Source organism: Cucurbita pepo, chromosome LG11, assembly GCF_002806865.2.
Source record: "Cucurbita pepo subsp. pepo cultivar mu-cu-16 chromosome LG11, ASM280686v2, whole genome shotgun sequence".
NCBI classification, from domain to species: domain Eukaryota; kingdom Viridiplantae; phylum Streptophyta; class Magnoliopsida; order Cucurbitales; family Cucurbitaceae; genus Cucurbita; species Cucurbita pepo.
This window is the reverse complement of record NC_036648.1, coordinates 9001211-9015320: the sequence shown is the minus strand read 5'-3', so window position 1 is coordinate 9015320 and position 14110 is coordinate 9001211. Positions and strand designations below refer to the sequence as shown.

General features: G+C 35.6%; 3 protein-coding genes across 3 annotated transcripts; 2 read left to right on the top strand and 1 right to left on the bottom strand.

Moving 5' to 3' along the window:
* The first annotated feature begins 641 nt into the window (after positions 1-641).
* LOC111805973 (uncharacterized protein At2g34160-like) lies at positions 642-3098 on the top strand. Its single transcript, XM_023691285.1, has 5 exons — positions 642-933; positions 1017-1065; positions 2162-2224; positions 2303-2367; positions 2782-3098. Exons 1-5 carry the CDS (start codon positions 814-816, stop codon positions 2878-2880), a joined length of 396 nt encoding a protein of 131 aa, XP_023547053.1. The 5' UTR covers positions 642-813; the 3' UTR covers positions 2881-3098.
* Positions 3099-3385: 287 nt separating this feature from the next.
* Positions 3386-7938, bottom strand: LOC111805972 (signal peptidase complex catalytic subunit SEC11C-like). Its single transcript, XM_023691284.1, has 8 exons — positions 7755-7938; positions 6416-6528; positions 4829-4900; positions 4442-4477; positions 4283-4328; positions 4108-4195; positions 3712-3769; positions 3386-3616 (listed from the first exon to the last, which is right to left on the bottom strand). Exons 1-8 carry the CDS (start codon positions 7831-7833, stop codon positions 3566-3568), a joined length of 543 nt encoding a protein of 180 aa, XP_023547052.1. The 5' UTR covers positions 7834-7938; the 3' UTR covers positions 3386-3565.
* Positions 7939-9483: 1545 nt separating this feature from the next.
* Positions 9484-11360, top strand: LOC111805974 (NHP2-like protein 1). Its single transcript, XM_023691286.1, has 5 exons — positions 9484-9571; positions 9656-9776; positions 9911-10014; positions 10861-10992; positions 11083-11360. Exons 1-5 carry the CDS (start codon positions 9569-9571, stop codon positions 11107-11109), a joined length of 387 nt encoding a protein of 128 aa, XP_023547054.1. The 5' UTR covers positions 9484-9568; the 3' UTR covers positions 11110-11360.
* Positions 11361-14110: the final 2750 nt, after the last annotated feature.

Below are 14110 nucleotides of genomic sequence, written 5' to 3'. Positions count from 1 at the left end.
TATAGAAAATGGTTTGTTCCCCTTACCAACTGATGTGGGATCAGACAGTATAATCCACCTCCCTTTGGAGAGTAGAATGAGCGCCAGTGAGGACGTTAGGCCACAAAGGAGGGTGGACTGTATTGTGAGATCCCACATCGGTTAGAGAGTAGAGTGAAACATTTTTATAAGGGTATGGAAACCTCTCACTAGCATAAGCGTTTTAAAACTTTGGGAGGAAGTTTGGAAGGGAAAGCCCAAAGAGGATAATACGGTTAGCAATGGGTTTGGGCCGTTACACTTTTTCGAACCATTTTCTTGAAAAAATAATTCAAATTTGATATTTTAATTGTTGTCGGTCTCTTATACATAATAATCCCTAGCAAACAAAATATAAATATAACTTGAAAGTAAGTTGCATTTTAAATAATTATAAAAAAAAAACATGTCTATTTTAGTCATTATATTTACATTAATATTCATTTACATAATTTTTTTTTTATTTATAAATTTCAAGTATTACATTTTAAACCCATAATAAATAACCATTTAGAAAGAAAAGAAAAAAAAAAAGAAAAAAAAAATAGTAGCAGAGAAAGAAGGGTATTATTGTACTTTCGCATACACATAAAATAATATAAAATCAAGGAAATGTTAATAGAGAGGAAGTAACAAAAAAAAAAGATCAGAAATTGTATTGCAGTGTTTTAGGGTTTTGTGTTGCATCAGAAATTGTGTTCCTTTGGCCTCCTCCAATAACCCTAAAAACTAGGGTTTTGGGTTTTGTGTTGCAGTGTTTTAGGGTTTTTGCGAGGTGAAGGAAGGAGGAGCTTGATGGAAGAAATTGTAGAAGGCGTGGATTCCATAAACTTGGGTTCCGATTCGTATAAGAAGAATCGGATTCAGGTCTCCAACACCAAGAAACCTTTGTTCTTCTATGTCAATCTCGCTAAGGTTTGCAATTTCGCTATGTTTCGATTCCATTTGTTCTTATAATGCGTCGTGTTTCTGATTTTTGTTTTCGGTTTTTAATGTAGAGGTACATGCAGCAGCATGATGTGGTTGAACTTTCTGCTCTTGGAATGGGTAATTTTTCTGCTTTATGCTTCCATTTTGTTCTCTAATAGGTCTGTGTAATTGTAATTGATTTGAAGTCTGCCTTAAAAGGACTTTAAATTCTGAGTTACGGGACTATCTGTTAATGATTAAGTAAAGTAATGTGCAATTTGCAATTAGTTTGTTTCCTTTCTGGTTGCCATTTGACTCTTTCAGTCTTACTTGGATCTGATGACGTTATTACTTCTCATCTCACAACCTGGGTGTTATGCCACAGTATGCGGATGACTGGGGGGACTAGAGTGTTGTTGGAACTAAATGGAATGTGCTGTGAATGATGTTTTGAAAAAGTTTGGAAGATGCATACTGATACTATTTTTGTTACTTTCAAGTTTTTGGATAACTGATAATCACCTGGAATTCTGTATCCAGAATGATACAAATTTGTTGAAAGACTTTCCAGCCGTAGTCATGTGAGATCCTACATCGGCTGGGGAGGAGAATGAAACATTCTTTATAAGGATGTGGAAACTTCTCCCCAGCAGACGCGTTTTAAAAACCTTGAGAGGAATCCCGAAAGGGAAAACCCAAAGAGGACGATATCTGCTAGTGGTGGGCTTGGGTTGTTACTAATGGTATTAGAGCCAGACACCAGACGATGTGCCAGCGAGGAGACTGAGCCCCAAAGGGGTGGACACGAGGTGGTGTGCCAGCAAGGACGCCTGGCCCCGAAGGGGGGTGGATTGGGGGTCTCACATTGATTGGAGAAGTGAGCAAGTGCCAGCGAGGACGCAGGGCCCCGAAGAGGATGAATTGTGAGATCCCACATCAGTTGGGGGGAGAACGAAGCATACTTTATAAGGGTTTGGGAACCCCTCTCTCTAGTAGATGCGTTTTAAAAACCTTGAGGGGAAGTCCGAAAGGGAAAGCTCAAAACGGACAATATTTGCTAGCGGTGGGCGTGGGCCGTTACAAGTCATGTTTGGTTTTTGGTGCATCTTTTATCTATTTTTACCATCCCAATGAATGAACTTTATTGTATATTTTTTTTTTTGGGACTTACTCATGATTTGTCCATAAAAATTTATCTCTTGACTCCATTAATGAACATACCTTTGTTTTGCAGCAATTGCCACAGTTGTTACAGTTGCCGAAATTTTGAAAAACAATGGACTGGCTGTTGAGAAGAGTATGGTTTCTGGCTTTCTCGTTTTCAGATGAGAGTGTATACTTTTGTTCCTTTTAGTGACTAACATCGAATTTACAGAGATCACAACCTCAACTGTTGATATCAAGGACGACTCAAGAGGCCGACCTGTCCAGAAGGCTAAGGTAAAGATTGCCCCCATGCATATTTAAGATCTCCTAATTGGTAAATACTCGACAAATCCTAACAGGGGGACGTTTACTAGAGAAGGTCAACTTTTGAACCTTCTTCAGTACGTAGGAATTTTTAAAATGGCTGATAGAGTAATCATGGTTCCATTTGCATTCGGACATCAAAATATCGAAAAGTCTGGTTTGCAATGTTAACTTACATGATCTGTGTGTTTTTTTTGTACGAAAAAAGAGGCGGAGGTCCTATAAATCTTTTATACATTCATTATTTTGTTGGATTTGTTACTTGTTTATGTTGAACGAAAACGTATTAGTTAGTGTTCTTCTATCACCATGGAACTCAATGAATTTGTTCTTTTCTTTCTCCAAGAGCTTCTTGAATACTGATTGTAACTTTGGCCTTGTCAGATCGAGATCTTGCTGGGTAAAACCGAAAACTTCGATGAATTGATGGCAGCTGCTGCCGAGGAAAGGGCGGAGACAGGTGATGCAGATGAGCAGAGTTAAAAGATGAATTACCACCATTTGCTGTATCTTTTATTTCTGCTATAATTTTTGTTTGTGATGAACCCAATTCTCCATCATTTATTGTAGCTCTCTAGGGGTACTTGAAGAGTTAAGGCACTATTTTTCATAGTCAGTTTGTTCATAGGTTTCGTTTTAGAGATCTTCAAAGTTTCTTTTGGAGTCTTTTGCCATATACAAAACCAATTTTTGCATCGTTATTTTCTGCTTCCAATCTTTTGGATTTTAGAAGAAACTTTAATTTGTTAACCCTAATTAGTCCGTTTGAAGCACATGCACGAAAAAAATTGAGTTATGGTCAATATTTTTTTTGATATTGTTTTATGGAATTCTCAAAATCAATAATTTTTTTTACTTAGAATTTCGAAGGAAAAAGGCCTATAGCACTTGAAGAAAATTTGATCGATGTTTTTCGATATTGTTGTGGGGGTGTTCAAATTTGTTGACTTCGACACCGAGCTTATAGCAATTAGGATAGAAACAGTCCTTTGAAATGTATGTATTACAAGAAGCAATATTGAATTGTTTCTATATTTGATTTCCATATCAAAAACAAATAATCTGTTACAATGGAAAGAAGAATGGTGAGGCTTGGCCCTCTCAAAACGCTTCCTGCCTTTGAAATTGGGTATAAATCAAACAAGGAGTAAAGCAATTCTGATATTCACTAGTCCTTGGAGGTTAAGACCAGCAATCCCATTATACCAATAGTTATGTACTGCAATACCAATAATAACAACAAATAAAAGTTAGTGAACAACAAAACACAACACTACGCTTCATTCCATTCTATTTTCAAGCAAAATTTCAAACCTTGATTATAGGCATCTCTGTCATGATAATTGTTGCGTAACCGACATATGGCAAGAAACTGCAAAACAAAAACAAAAATCTTCTTTCCTTACTTCTAAACAGCTTAGGGTACTTCTAAACAGCTTAGGATATAGTTAGATTTCGGAAAAATAATGACAAGTTCAACCACGAAGGCATGCGATTGTGCCTCGAGAAAGTCATCGAGGATGATGACTAAGTTAAATGGGAGAGAATGTCACAATCCGTGATGCGATTGTGCCCCGAGAAAATCATCGAAGACAATGATTAAGTTAAGTGGGGGAGAGTGTCACAACCATACTATGAAAAGAGCAGGTTGTGACCCTCATGTCATGTCAAGACAACCACACAGTACAACCACGAAGCTTGTGAATTTACCCTACGGCTTTCCCCATTAAGTGTTGTCTTTCCAACCAAAGCTGATCCTTAGCGTATAGTAGAATGTCATCAAATTCATTATTGTCACCTGCAGATTTAACACACAAGAAACGAGCAAAGCTCATTGCCAAACATTTAGCAAGAACACTTTATTGTCATGTTTCAGTTCAAGTACCTTTTGTAAGTATGTAAACCTCTCCTGTATCTCTGGTCTCGTGGACCTGACAAGAATAACATTTAAAGAACAAGAATGGTTTCCTGCTAAGCCACTACCAACTTTCATAATTCTATAATCAAATAAGTTGTTTGCACTCTTGGTAAAAAAAAACGTTACCTTGATTACACGATGAACGATTGGAATGACCTGTCCCTAGCAAATGTTACAAATGGAAATTAGTAGACGATCTACTAATGTGAATACGACGCAAGATATGTTAGGCAAGGAACTCGAACGATGGCTACGAAGTTTAAGACTCGATTAGACGTTAAGAGGTTCATAAAACACAACCGAAGATATAAACATGAAACATAAGGCCATATTTGATAACCATTTGAATTTTGTAGTCGAAGCTTATAAACATCTCTTCCACTTGGGCGTTTCTTAGTTTCGTTTCAAAATTCAAATAGCAGAACTCAAGTTTCTTTTGTATCCAAGTACTAGCTAAAATCAGTGTAGAAATGTATGATCACACTAGTACATGAAACATGAGAGCAAACTTACCTCAATTTTATACACAACGATCTCCCCTGCACGAATTGGATCTTCATTCATGTGGAGGAAGAGAATGTCGCCCTGCAACAGATAAAACTCCCATAAGAAGCCATAACAAAATTATCATAAGCCTTACCCCATTTATGCTTGGCCACTGTGCATTCTCAGATATGCTATGCTAGCAGCGCTAGGTGAATATAAACCAAAATGAAGCACTATAGAAATAAGGTTAAATTAGAAATCTAGTCACTCAACCTCGAGATTTCTGACGACCCAAGACCACTGCTAGCAGATATTGTCTTCTTTGAGCTTTCCCTTTTGGGTTTCTCCTCAAGGTTTTAAAACGCGTGTACTAGAGAGAGGTTTCCACACTCTTATTAGGAATGCTCTGTACCCCTCTCCAACTAATGTGGGATCTCACAATCCACCCCTCTTAAGGGCCCAGCATCCTTGCTCGCACACCGTCCAGTGTCTGGCTCTAATACCATTTGTAACAGCCCAAGTCCACCGCTAGCAGATATTGTCTTCTTTGAGCTTTCCTTTCTGGGTTTCCCCTTAAAGTTTTAAAATGCGTTTGTTACGGAGAGGTTTCCACACCCTTATAAGGGATGGTTCATTCTCCTCTCCAACCAATATGGAATCTCACAATCCACCCTCCTTTGGGGCCCAACGTCCTCACGGGCGCACCGTTCGGTGTCTAGCTCTGATACCATTTGTAACAGCCCAAGCCTACCGCTAGAAGATATTGTCCACTTTGAGCCGTTACAAATTTAGTCACTGAACTTACACATAAACTTCAAATATATATTTGATAGATCACTTGATTTTTAAAATTTCAAATGCATGGCTAAGAGTTCGGACCAATCTACTTAAGAGAATGAAGTTGCTTGTCTTAGAGATCAGCTCACCCTAGCAAAACCAGGTTCCATACTTTCAGAAAGCACAACCACCACAGGCGACTCACTGCCAGTCCAGCACATCAACCCTTTCCAAATCATCGATGCCATTGAAACGATCAAACCTGATACATTATGATATTGTTCTTAGAGTAAAGGAATGAAGAAGAGAAATACATATTGCNCCCCTCTCCAACTAATGTGGGATCTCACAATCCACCCCTCTTAAGGGCCCAGCATCCTTGCTCGCACACCGTCCAGTGTCTGGCTCTAATACCATTTGTAACAGCCCAAGTCCACCGCTAGCAGATATTGTCTTCTTTGAGCTTTCCTTTCTGGGTTTCCCCTTAAAGTTTTAAAATGCGTTTGTTACGGAGAGGTTTCCACACCCTTATAAGGGATGGTTCATTCTCCTCTCCAACCAATATGGAATCTCACAATCCACCCTCCTTTGGGGCCCAACGTCCTCACGGGCGCACCGTTCGGTGTCTAGCTCTGATACCATTTGTAACAGCCCAAGCCTACCGCTAGAAGATATTGTCCACTTTGAGCCGTTACAAATTTAGTCACTGAACTTACACATAAACTTCAAATATATATTTGATAGATCACTTGATTTTTAAAATTTCAAATGCATGGCTAAGAGTTCGGACCAATCTACTTAAGAGAATGAAGTTGCTTGTCTTAGAGATCAGCTCACCCTAGCAAAACCAGGTTCCATACTTTCAGAAAGCACAACCACCACAGGCGACTCACTGCCAGTCCAGCACATCAACCCTTTCCAAATCATCGATGCCATTGAAACGATCAAACCTGATACATTATGATATTGTTCTTAGAGTAAAGGAATGAAGAAGAGAAATACATATTGCAGATGAATACCAGGACTAAGGAGTTGGAATATAAAAACAAAAGCAGCTAAATCATTCTTCTCCATTCCTACATGACTATATGTATGTTCCTTTCAGGGATGAAATGAAGAAAACTCGAACTAAGACTATAAATTTAGTGCTTGAATTTTGTTTAACTTTTATGCTTTGTGTCTATTTAGTTCTGGAGCTTAAAAATACATTTACGTCTCTAAATTTTAAACTATGATTTTTGTAACAGCCCAAACCCACCGCTAATAGATATTATCTGCTTTGGCCTGTTACGTATTACCATCAGCTTCATAGTTTTAAAACACGTCTATTAGGGAGAGATTTCCACACCCTTATAAGAAATGTTTCGTTCCCCTCTCCGATCAATGTGGGATCCCACAATCCACCCCCTTGAGTGCCAGCGTCCTCACTAGCACACCGCGCGGTGTCTGACTCTGATACCATTTTGTAAGAGCCCAAGCCCACCGCTAGTAGATATTGTCCGCTTTGGCCCATTACATACCACCGTCGCCTCACGATTTTAAAACGCGTCTACTAAATAGAGGTTTCCACACCCTTATAAAGAATACTTCATTCCCCTCTCCAATCAATGTAGGATCTCACACCATTCTATACCACTTGCACCGTTTGTGATTCTATACACTTTCACCATTAGCAATGTTACAATCATGAAAGGACGTATCTATCAAACATTCATTAGCTAATTTAACACGACGGGACAAATAGAGATTGGGAGAAAGGAGTAAGTTGGATAAAGTAAAATAGAACAGAAAAAGTCAAAATCCTATCCAGTTTAAAGATTGTGACACTGTATTTTATCAAATTGTTCGTTTCTTTCAACCATTGATCTCCAAATCATGTCAAACTAGCATATATTTGTTCATCATGCGTTCCACATCCATCGTTTCGTTAACTATCACAAATTTAAATTCTGGAGACACTGAAACAAATTAGACCAAAATTATAGAAACTAAATGGGAAAATTCACACTACCAATGTCTAAAAATAACTCGCAGTTCTTGAATCATACAAAGAAGAACAGTTCAATACCCCATCAATTTGAATCATCAAGAAAAATCAAACGAATACTTCCCAGCAGATTGCTCATTTCATGAACAGCAAAATGTAAACAAAATGTTAAAGATTGAATTTACGTACCAAAACTGACGGCCTGAGATAGAACCTTCCTGATTTTGATGGATTTGAAAGACTCAATGGTCTCTCCAATCCAACCCATGTCGGCTACCCTCTTGAATTGGGCTTAATGCGATCGATCAATGGAAATGAAAACTGGGTTTTTCTTGATTTTGAAGAACTTCTCTCGAGCTTTTACTATTCGGGATTTCGCGGGTTCAGTCGTCCCGGTTTGCGCTAGCGTCTTGATTTCTATTGGCGCCGATGACCAAAGTGGGCCCACCTCATGCACAAAAATAAATAAATATTAAAATTTTTAAAAAATATATTCTATTGGTCCCTAACATTTGAGCAAATTCTTATTTAGTCCTTCATTTTACAGTTAATTTAATTTTTAGTTGATTTTTGGGTTTTAAAATATTATATTTTTACCATTTTTAATTTTTTTAAAAAAATTTTAAAATGGGTTCTTTTAAGCCAATTTTTATTTAATTTTTAAAATTGTAGGAAGGTAAATATATTATTGGTTTTTTTCCTCAAAATTTAGTGGTATTGTTAAAAAATAAATAAAAATTAAAGAGTATTTTTGAAATAAAACACAAATTTAGAAGTATTTTTTATTAATTTAGTCAATTTTTATTTAATTTTTAAAATTGTAGGAAGGTAATTGTATTATTTGTTTTTTTTTTCCTCGAAATTTAGTGGTATTGTTAAAAAATAAATAAAAAATTAAAAGGTATTTTTGAAATAAAATATAAATTTAGAAGTATTTTTTTATTAATTTAGCCAATTTTTTGTTTAATTTTTAAAATCGTAGGAAGGTATTTGTATTAAAAATTTAGTGGTATGGTTAAAAAATAAATAAAAGTTAAAGGGTATTTTTGAAATAAAATACAAATTTAGAAGTATTTTTTATTAATTTAGCCAATTTTTATTTAATTTTTAAAATTGTAGGAAGGTAAATGTATTATTTGTTTCTTTTTCCTCGAAATTTAGTGGTATTGTTAAAAAAAAAAAATAATTAAAGGGTATTTTTGAAATAAAATATAAATTTAGACGTATTTTTTATTAATTTAGCCAATTTTATTTAATTTTTAAAATTGTAGGAAGGTAAATGCATTATTTGTTTTTTTTTTCCTCCAAATTGAGTGGTATTGTTAAAAAATAAATAAAAATTAAAAGGTATTTTTGAAATAAAATACAAATTTAGAATTATTTTTATTAATTTAGTCCATTTTTATTTAATTTTAAAAATTGTAGGAAAGTAAATGTATTATTGGTTTTTTTTTTCACGAAGTGGAATTGTTAAAAAATAAATAAAAATTAAAGAGTATTTTTGAAATAAAATATAAATTTAGAAGTATTTTTATTAATTTAGCCAATTTTTATTATTCGTTTTTTTTTCCTTGAAATTTAATGGTATTGTTAAAAAATAAATAAAAATTAAAGGATATTTTTGAAATAAAATACAAATTTAAAAGGTATTTTTATTTAATTTTTATTTGGTACATTTATATTTTTAAAATTTAGAAATGTGAAAATGTAGTATTTTAAAATTTAGAATTATATGGTCCACTAATGGGCTGAGTGGATCCAAAAGTACAATTATATGGTCCAAGCCCAAGATCTAAACTGGGCCGGCCTTGTTAGATATATTGGGCTTGGGCCCAATTTAGACGTCAGTGTCCAAGGGTCTCGGCCCAGTGACCTTGAGTCTTCTCTATATCTTCCATACATATATCGTCAAGAATTTACCGGTAGCTCTTAAACCCTAATTTTGTTTCCCTCGAATTCTGCTGTCGTTGTGTTAAAACCCTACCTTTCTTCTTGGATCTAAAATGGTACTGTATCTTTGTTTGATGAACTTACGTTGATCCTTGTTTCATTCGTTTGCATGGATTTTTATGGTGGTTGTGTTTTTGCAGACAGGAGAAGCAGTGAATCCCAAAGCCTATCCTTTGGCCGATGCGCAGCTCACAATTACTATTCTTGATCTTGTTCAGCAGGCTGCTAACTACAAGCAGCTCAAGAAGGGCGCGAATGAAGGTAGCGTGATTTGTTTAAAGTTAGTGTGTTTCGTTTGATCAACGTTCTGGCTTCGTAAGAAGTATTCGGTGAGGATTTTGTATGGTGTTATTTGTTTTCCGTTGGTTAATGGTTTTCTTTTGATGGATTTTCAGCCACTAAGACGCTGAATAGAGGAATTTCGGAGTTTGTAGTGATGGCTGCTGATACTGAGCCGCTTGAGATTCTTCTCCATCTTCCATTGTTGGCTGAAGATAAGGTAAAACTATCTGTTGTTTGAACTTTCGGTTGATAGTCATGGTTTTCTGTTGTTACTTGTTAGTATAGAGATTTTGACGAATGGGTGAATGAACGTATTGAAGTATCCCCATATCTCCCCTGCTATTTATTGTACTGTTTCTTAACTAGTGAAACCTTAGTGTAAACAATGCAAGAATTTGGCGTTTATACAGACGCAATAGTTAACAGCTCTCTATTTTTTGTTTCATCGTTCTTTCTGGATTCTACGATGTAAAAGATGAATTTATCCTTTTGCCTTGTTATGGAGTCTCTTTTTGGATAGAGTTAGACCTGCGAGCTAGCTACGAAGAGTACTCCTCTCACTCCTCTCCCTATCGGTCTCATTACTTCGCTCCTTCACCTCTCCCACTCTGTAAAGTTGCTTCGCTCCTTTTGAGGATCGAGGTTTTGTGTGCTATGTCCATGCCAATAGACAAATGATTGATTAACCCATTCAAAACAATTTACGTGAGGGGCTTCTTCCATAACCCAAGCTCGGAGAAGGAAGAGATAAGAGGGTCCTAGAAAAACCTTTTTGTTTAGGGGTAAGGGGGTGCTAACATCACTCTAATACGCCCATAACAGTTATCTTCGGCCTCATGCTGATAATTATTCAATTATGGTTTGTTTGTAAAAGATCTCGAGGGAAAAATGCCTTTTACTGTCATGTTATATTTGCAGATATTTGATCATATACAGTCCTTATAAGAACCAAATAGTAGGATGATTTCTTTTCCTGACTTCAATATCATAGAATTTTATGTTCCAAGATGAAAAATTGTGCTCATTGCTCTATGATATAATGGTTTTATACCCAAACTTGCAGAATGTGCCTTATGTATTTGTCCCTTCAAAGCAAGCTCTTGGCCGAGCATGTGGTGTCACTAGACCTGTAATTGCATGCTCTGTAACAACAAACGAGGGAAGCCAATTGAAATCTCAGATACAGCAACTGAAGGTAATTACTACCTCATCTTTCGTGAGGTATCATCTTTCTCAAGTATCTATTTCCCCTTGATAATACACTGTATTTCCTTCTTAAATGCAGGATGCCATTGAGAAGCTGTTGATTTGAAGCGTGTTCTATATGGCGTTCGGTATGATGGGCTTCTTTGATCGTCATGGTCGCTGCTCCGGAGGCTTTGACTGAAGTTGTTGTGCAATTAGGGGAAACTGCCTTGGTATTAACCTATATATATTGAGCTTCTTTTTTGCCATTAAGAATGAGACAAAGCACTCGTACAATTTTAATGACAGTTTAAGCTAATGTTTATCCCTGTGAGTTTGCCTCTATTTGATTAATGAAGCATGGCTTGTTCATCAGCATCTCTTTGCATTTTTGCACCATTATTGATAATATAATAGATGTGAAAAGAAGGGTCAATTATTGACCTTTCACATGCCATGGAAAAAGGAGTCCTAGATCGCTTAAGGCTACAATGTCTCTGCTCAATTACATAATGATTAGCAATTATTAAACCATGGAAGATATGGTATGTTTGGGAGGTTCTTAATGATAATTGTTTTTTTCCGTTTATGGTTTTAAATTCTTGTACATTCACTTATGTCGAAGAATATTAATTCCGTGGGTTGTTTGGTATTTGGGTTATTAAGATATCTTCGATATGATATAATTTGGTCGTTCATGAAGATTGTATAAACATAGTTTGACTGGTCGTTCATAAAGATTGTATAAACATAGTTTGACGGGAATAGTTTGACTGGTCGTTCATAAAGATTGTATAAACATAGTTTGACGGGAACTCGAATGTACTAGTTTGTTTTGATTCTTTAGTTTTAAAACATTTACCCACCTCCAAAATTACTATTAAACTTGTTAAAATATTTCAAAATTTATTACCTTCCTAATAAACTAATTAAATAGTTTAATTTGTTTTTCTTTTTAATAATATAGGTATGGAATAATTATGGTTTTGTAATTTATATATATTTTTATAATATTTACCAATACATTTATCATTATACTTACTTTAAAAGGTGAAATTTATGATTCTGAGAACGGTGTGATTGGAGAGTGACAGAAGGGAAAGAGGTCGTAACGAAGTCGCAAACTTTCTTAAATTATGCAGGAGACTGGATAATAGGTGACGAGATATGTTCTCGAAAAGGAAGTCGTAGTAAATGAAGTAAGGTCAGATAGATGTCATGTAAGAACGGTAGATACTTATTTCGATTCAAATAAATGAATAATGTTGCATTATAAATGGTTTTCAATACCTTCTTTTTTAGGATCATCTCTCCATAAAGTTTGGCTGACGTGGTATTCACATTTAAGGTTTAAAATCCTCTCATTTCCAATCTTATAAAGCAAGTCGTTCTTATCCAATTCATACAATGATGTTGACATGAAACTTATAATTCACCTTTTAAAAATTATTGTTTGTGGAAACTCGTTCATCCTACCAAATTTTGATTTTCTTTTTCCTTCCCTTTTTAACTAAAATCAAGAGCGAGAGAGGGGGAAAACATGTTTATTTCACGAGAAGAAAGTCCTCTCCTAGTAGAACTCGTGCAAATCGTTGAATCAAGGTAAGTTTGTATCGAGTTTTTAATTGCTCAAAAACATTTTAAAACGTTTAGAAAGTCAGTTCAAATATACTCTTAATATCGCCTAGTCCTGAGCGAGACGGGCAAACTTTTTAGTTTAGTGGAGACCGAAAGGGGATAGGCCCTAATTTGATTGTCATGTTATGGACTTTATCCACTTATTTCACGTTGGATGTTGCTGTAATGGCATGAAGCTGTACGATATTTCCATTTTTTCTGGTCTGTTGGTAATGTAGAAAGTGCTCACCACATTCAAAAGCTAAGATATTGCATTGTACTAAATTATTTTCTGCCTTCTTTTTGTTTTTGTGTCTCTGTCGATGCATCCCATTGCTTCATTCTTATTCTATCTTTTTAGTACAATAATTACATTTAAACTCTCGACCTCAAAAAGAGTACGTGTCTCTAACAGCCTAAGCTCACCGTTAGCAGATATTGTCTTCTTTACACTTTTTCTTTCGAACTTTCCCTCAAAGTTTTTAAAACCCGTCTGTTAGATAGAAGTTTTTATACCCTTATAAAAAATGTTTCGTTCCTCTCTCCAACCGATGTGAGATCTCACAATCCACCCTCTTTCGAGGACGTTGTCCACTCGTTCTCCTCTCTAGTTGATGTAGGATCTCACAGTAATTGTACTGATCTACATTTACTTTGAGAATTTACGAAGAACGAGGTGTCAAGATCTACATAGCTTGAGGTCAAGACACCAAATAAACGTCCCAGTTGTAATAGGTGTCAAGCATATTGAGACTTGTAATGGGTGTCACATGTCGAGTTTTGTTAAACTTGTAAAGTAGTTAAAAGATCATGTAAATTATATGGGGGTTTTTAATAACATTTTTAAAGGATATGAGCATCTAAAAAGCAAACCTTTGCTTCTAATCATTGAGCTCAAATGTTGTATTTGTACCCTACGAGTCAGAACTTGGTTGCAGATGTGCATATAAAGAAAAAGGGATGCAAGCTTTTGATATATATTTAATTTGCAATTGTCCTATTTTGATCTAATAATTGCTCTAATTTTCGTTTTGCATTTGTCATTTTCTTCTCAGATTAAATACCGTCAATTATTCTTTTGAAAGTCGCAATATTATATTTAACCTTTTAAAAAAGTTCAAAATTACCTTTGTAGTAGATATCTGTTTTACGAGAATTGGACCTAAAACTGTGTTAATGACCTAAAACAAAAATGGAGGAACCTCAATACCATCACGCTGTTCTAGATCACTACCACCCTCGTTCTACGTCTCAATTTTAATCTTTCATCCAAGATTCTAAGTACCAGCTAGCTAACAGGGCAAGCAACGTAATAGAGTTTGCGTTAGAGTGTTATGAGAATTGGACTTAAAACTGTGTCAACGACCTGAAACAAAAATTGGAGATCCTCAACACTATCACAGTGTTCTAAATCACTACCACACTCGTTCTATGTCTCAATTTTCATCCAAGAGTCTAAGCACTGGTTAGTTAACAGGACAAGCAGAGTAATAGAGTATTCGTTAGAATAT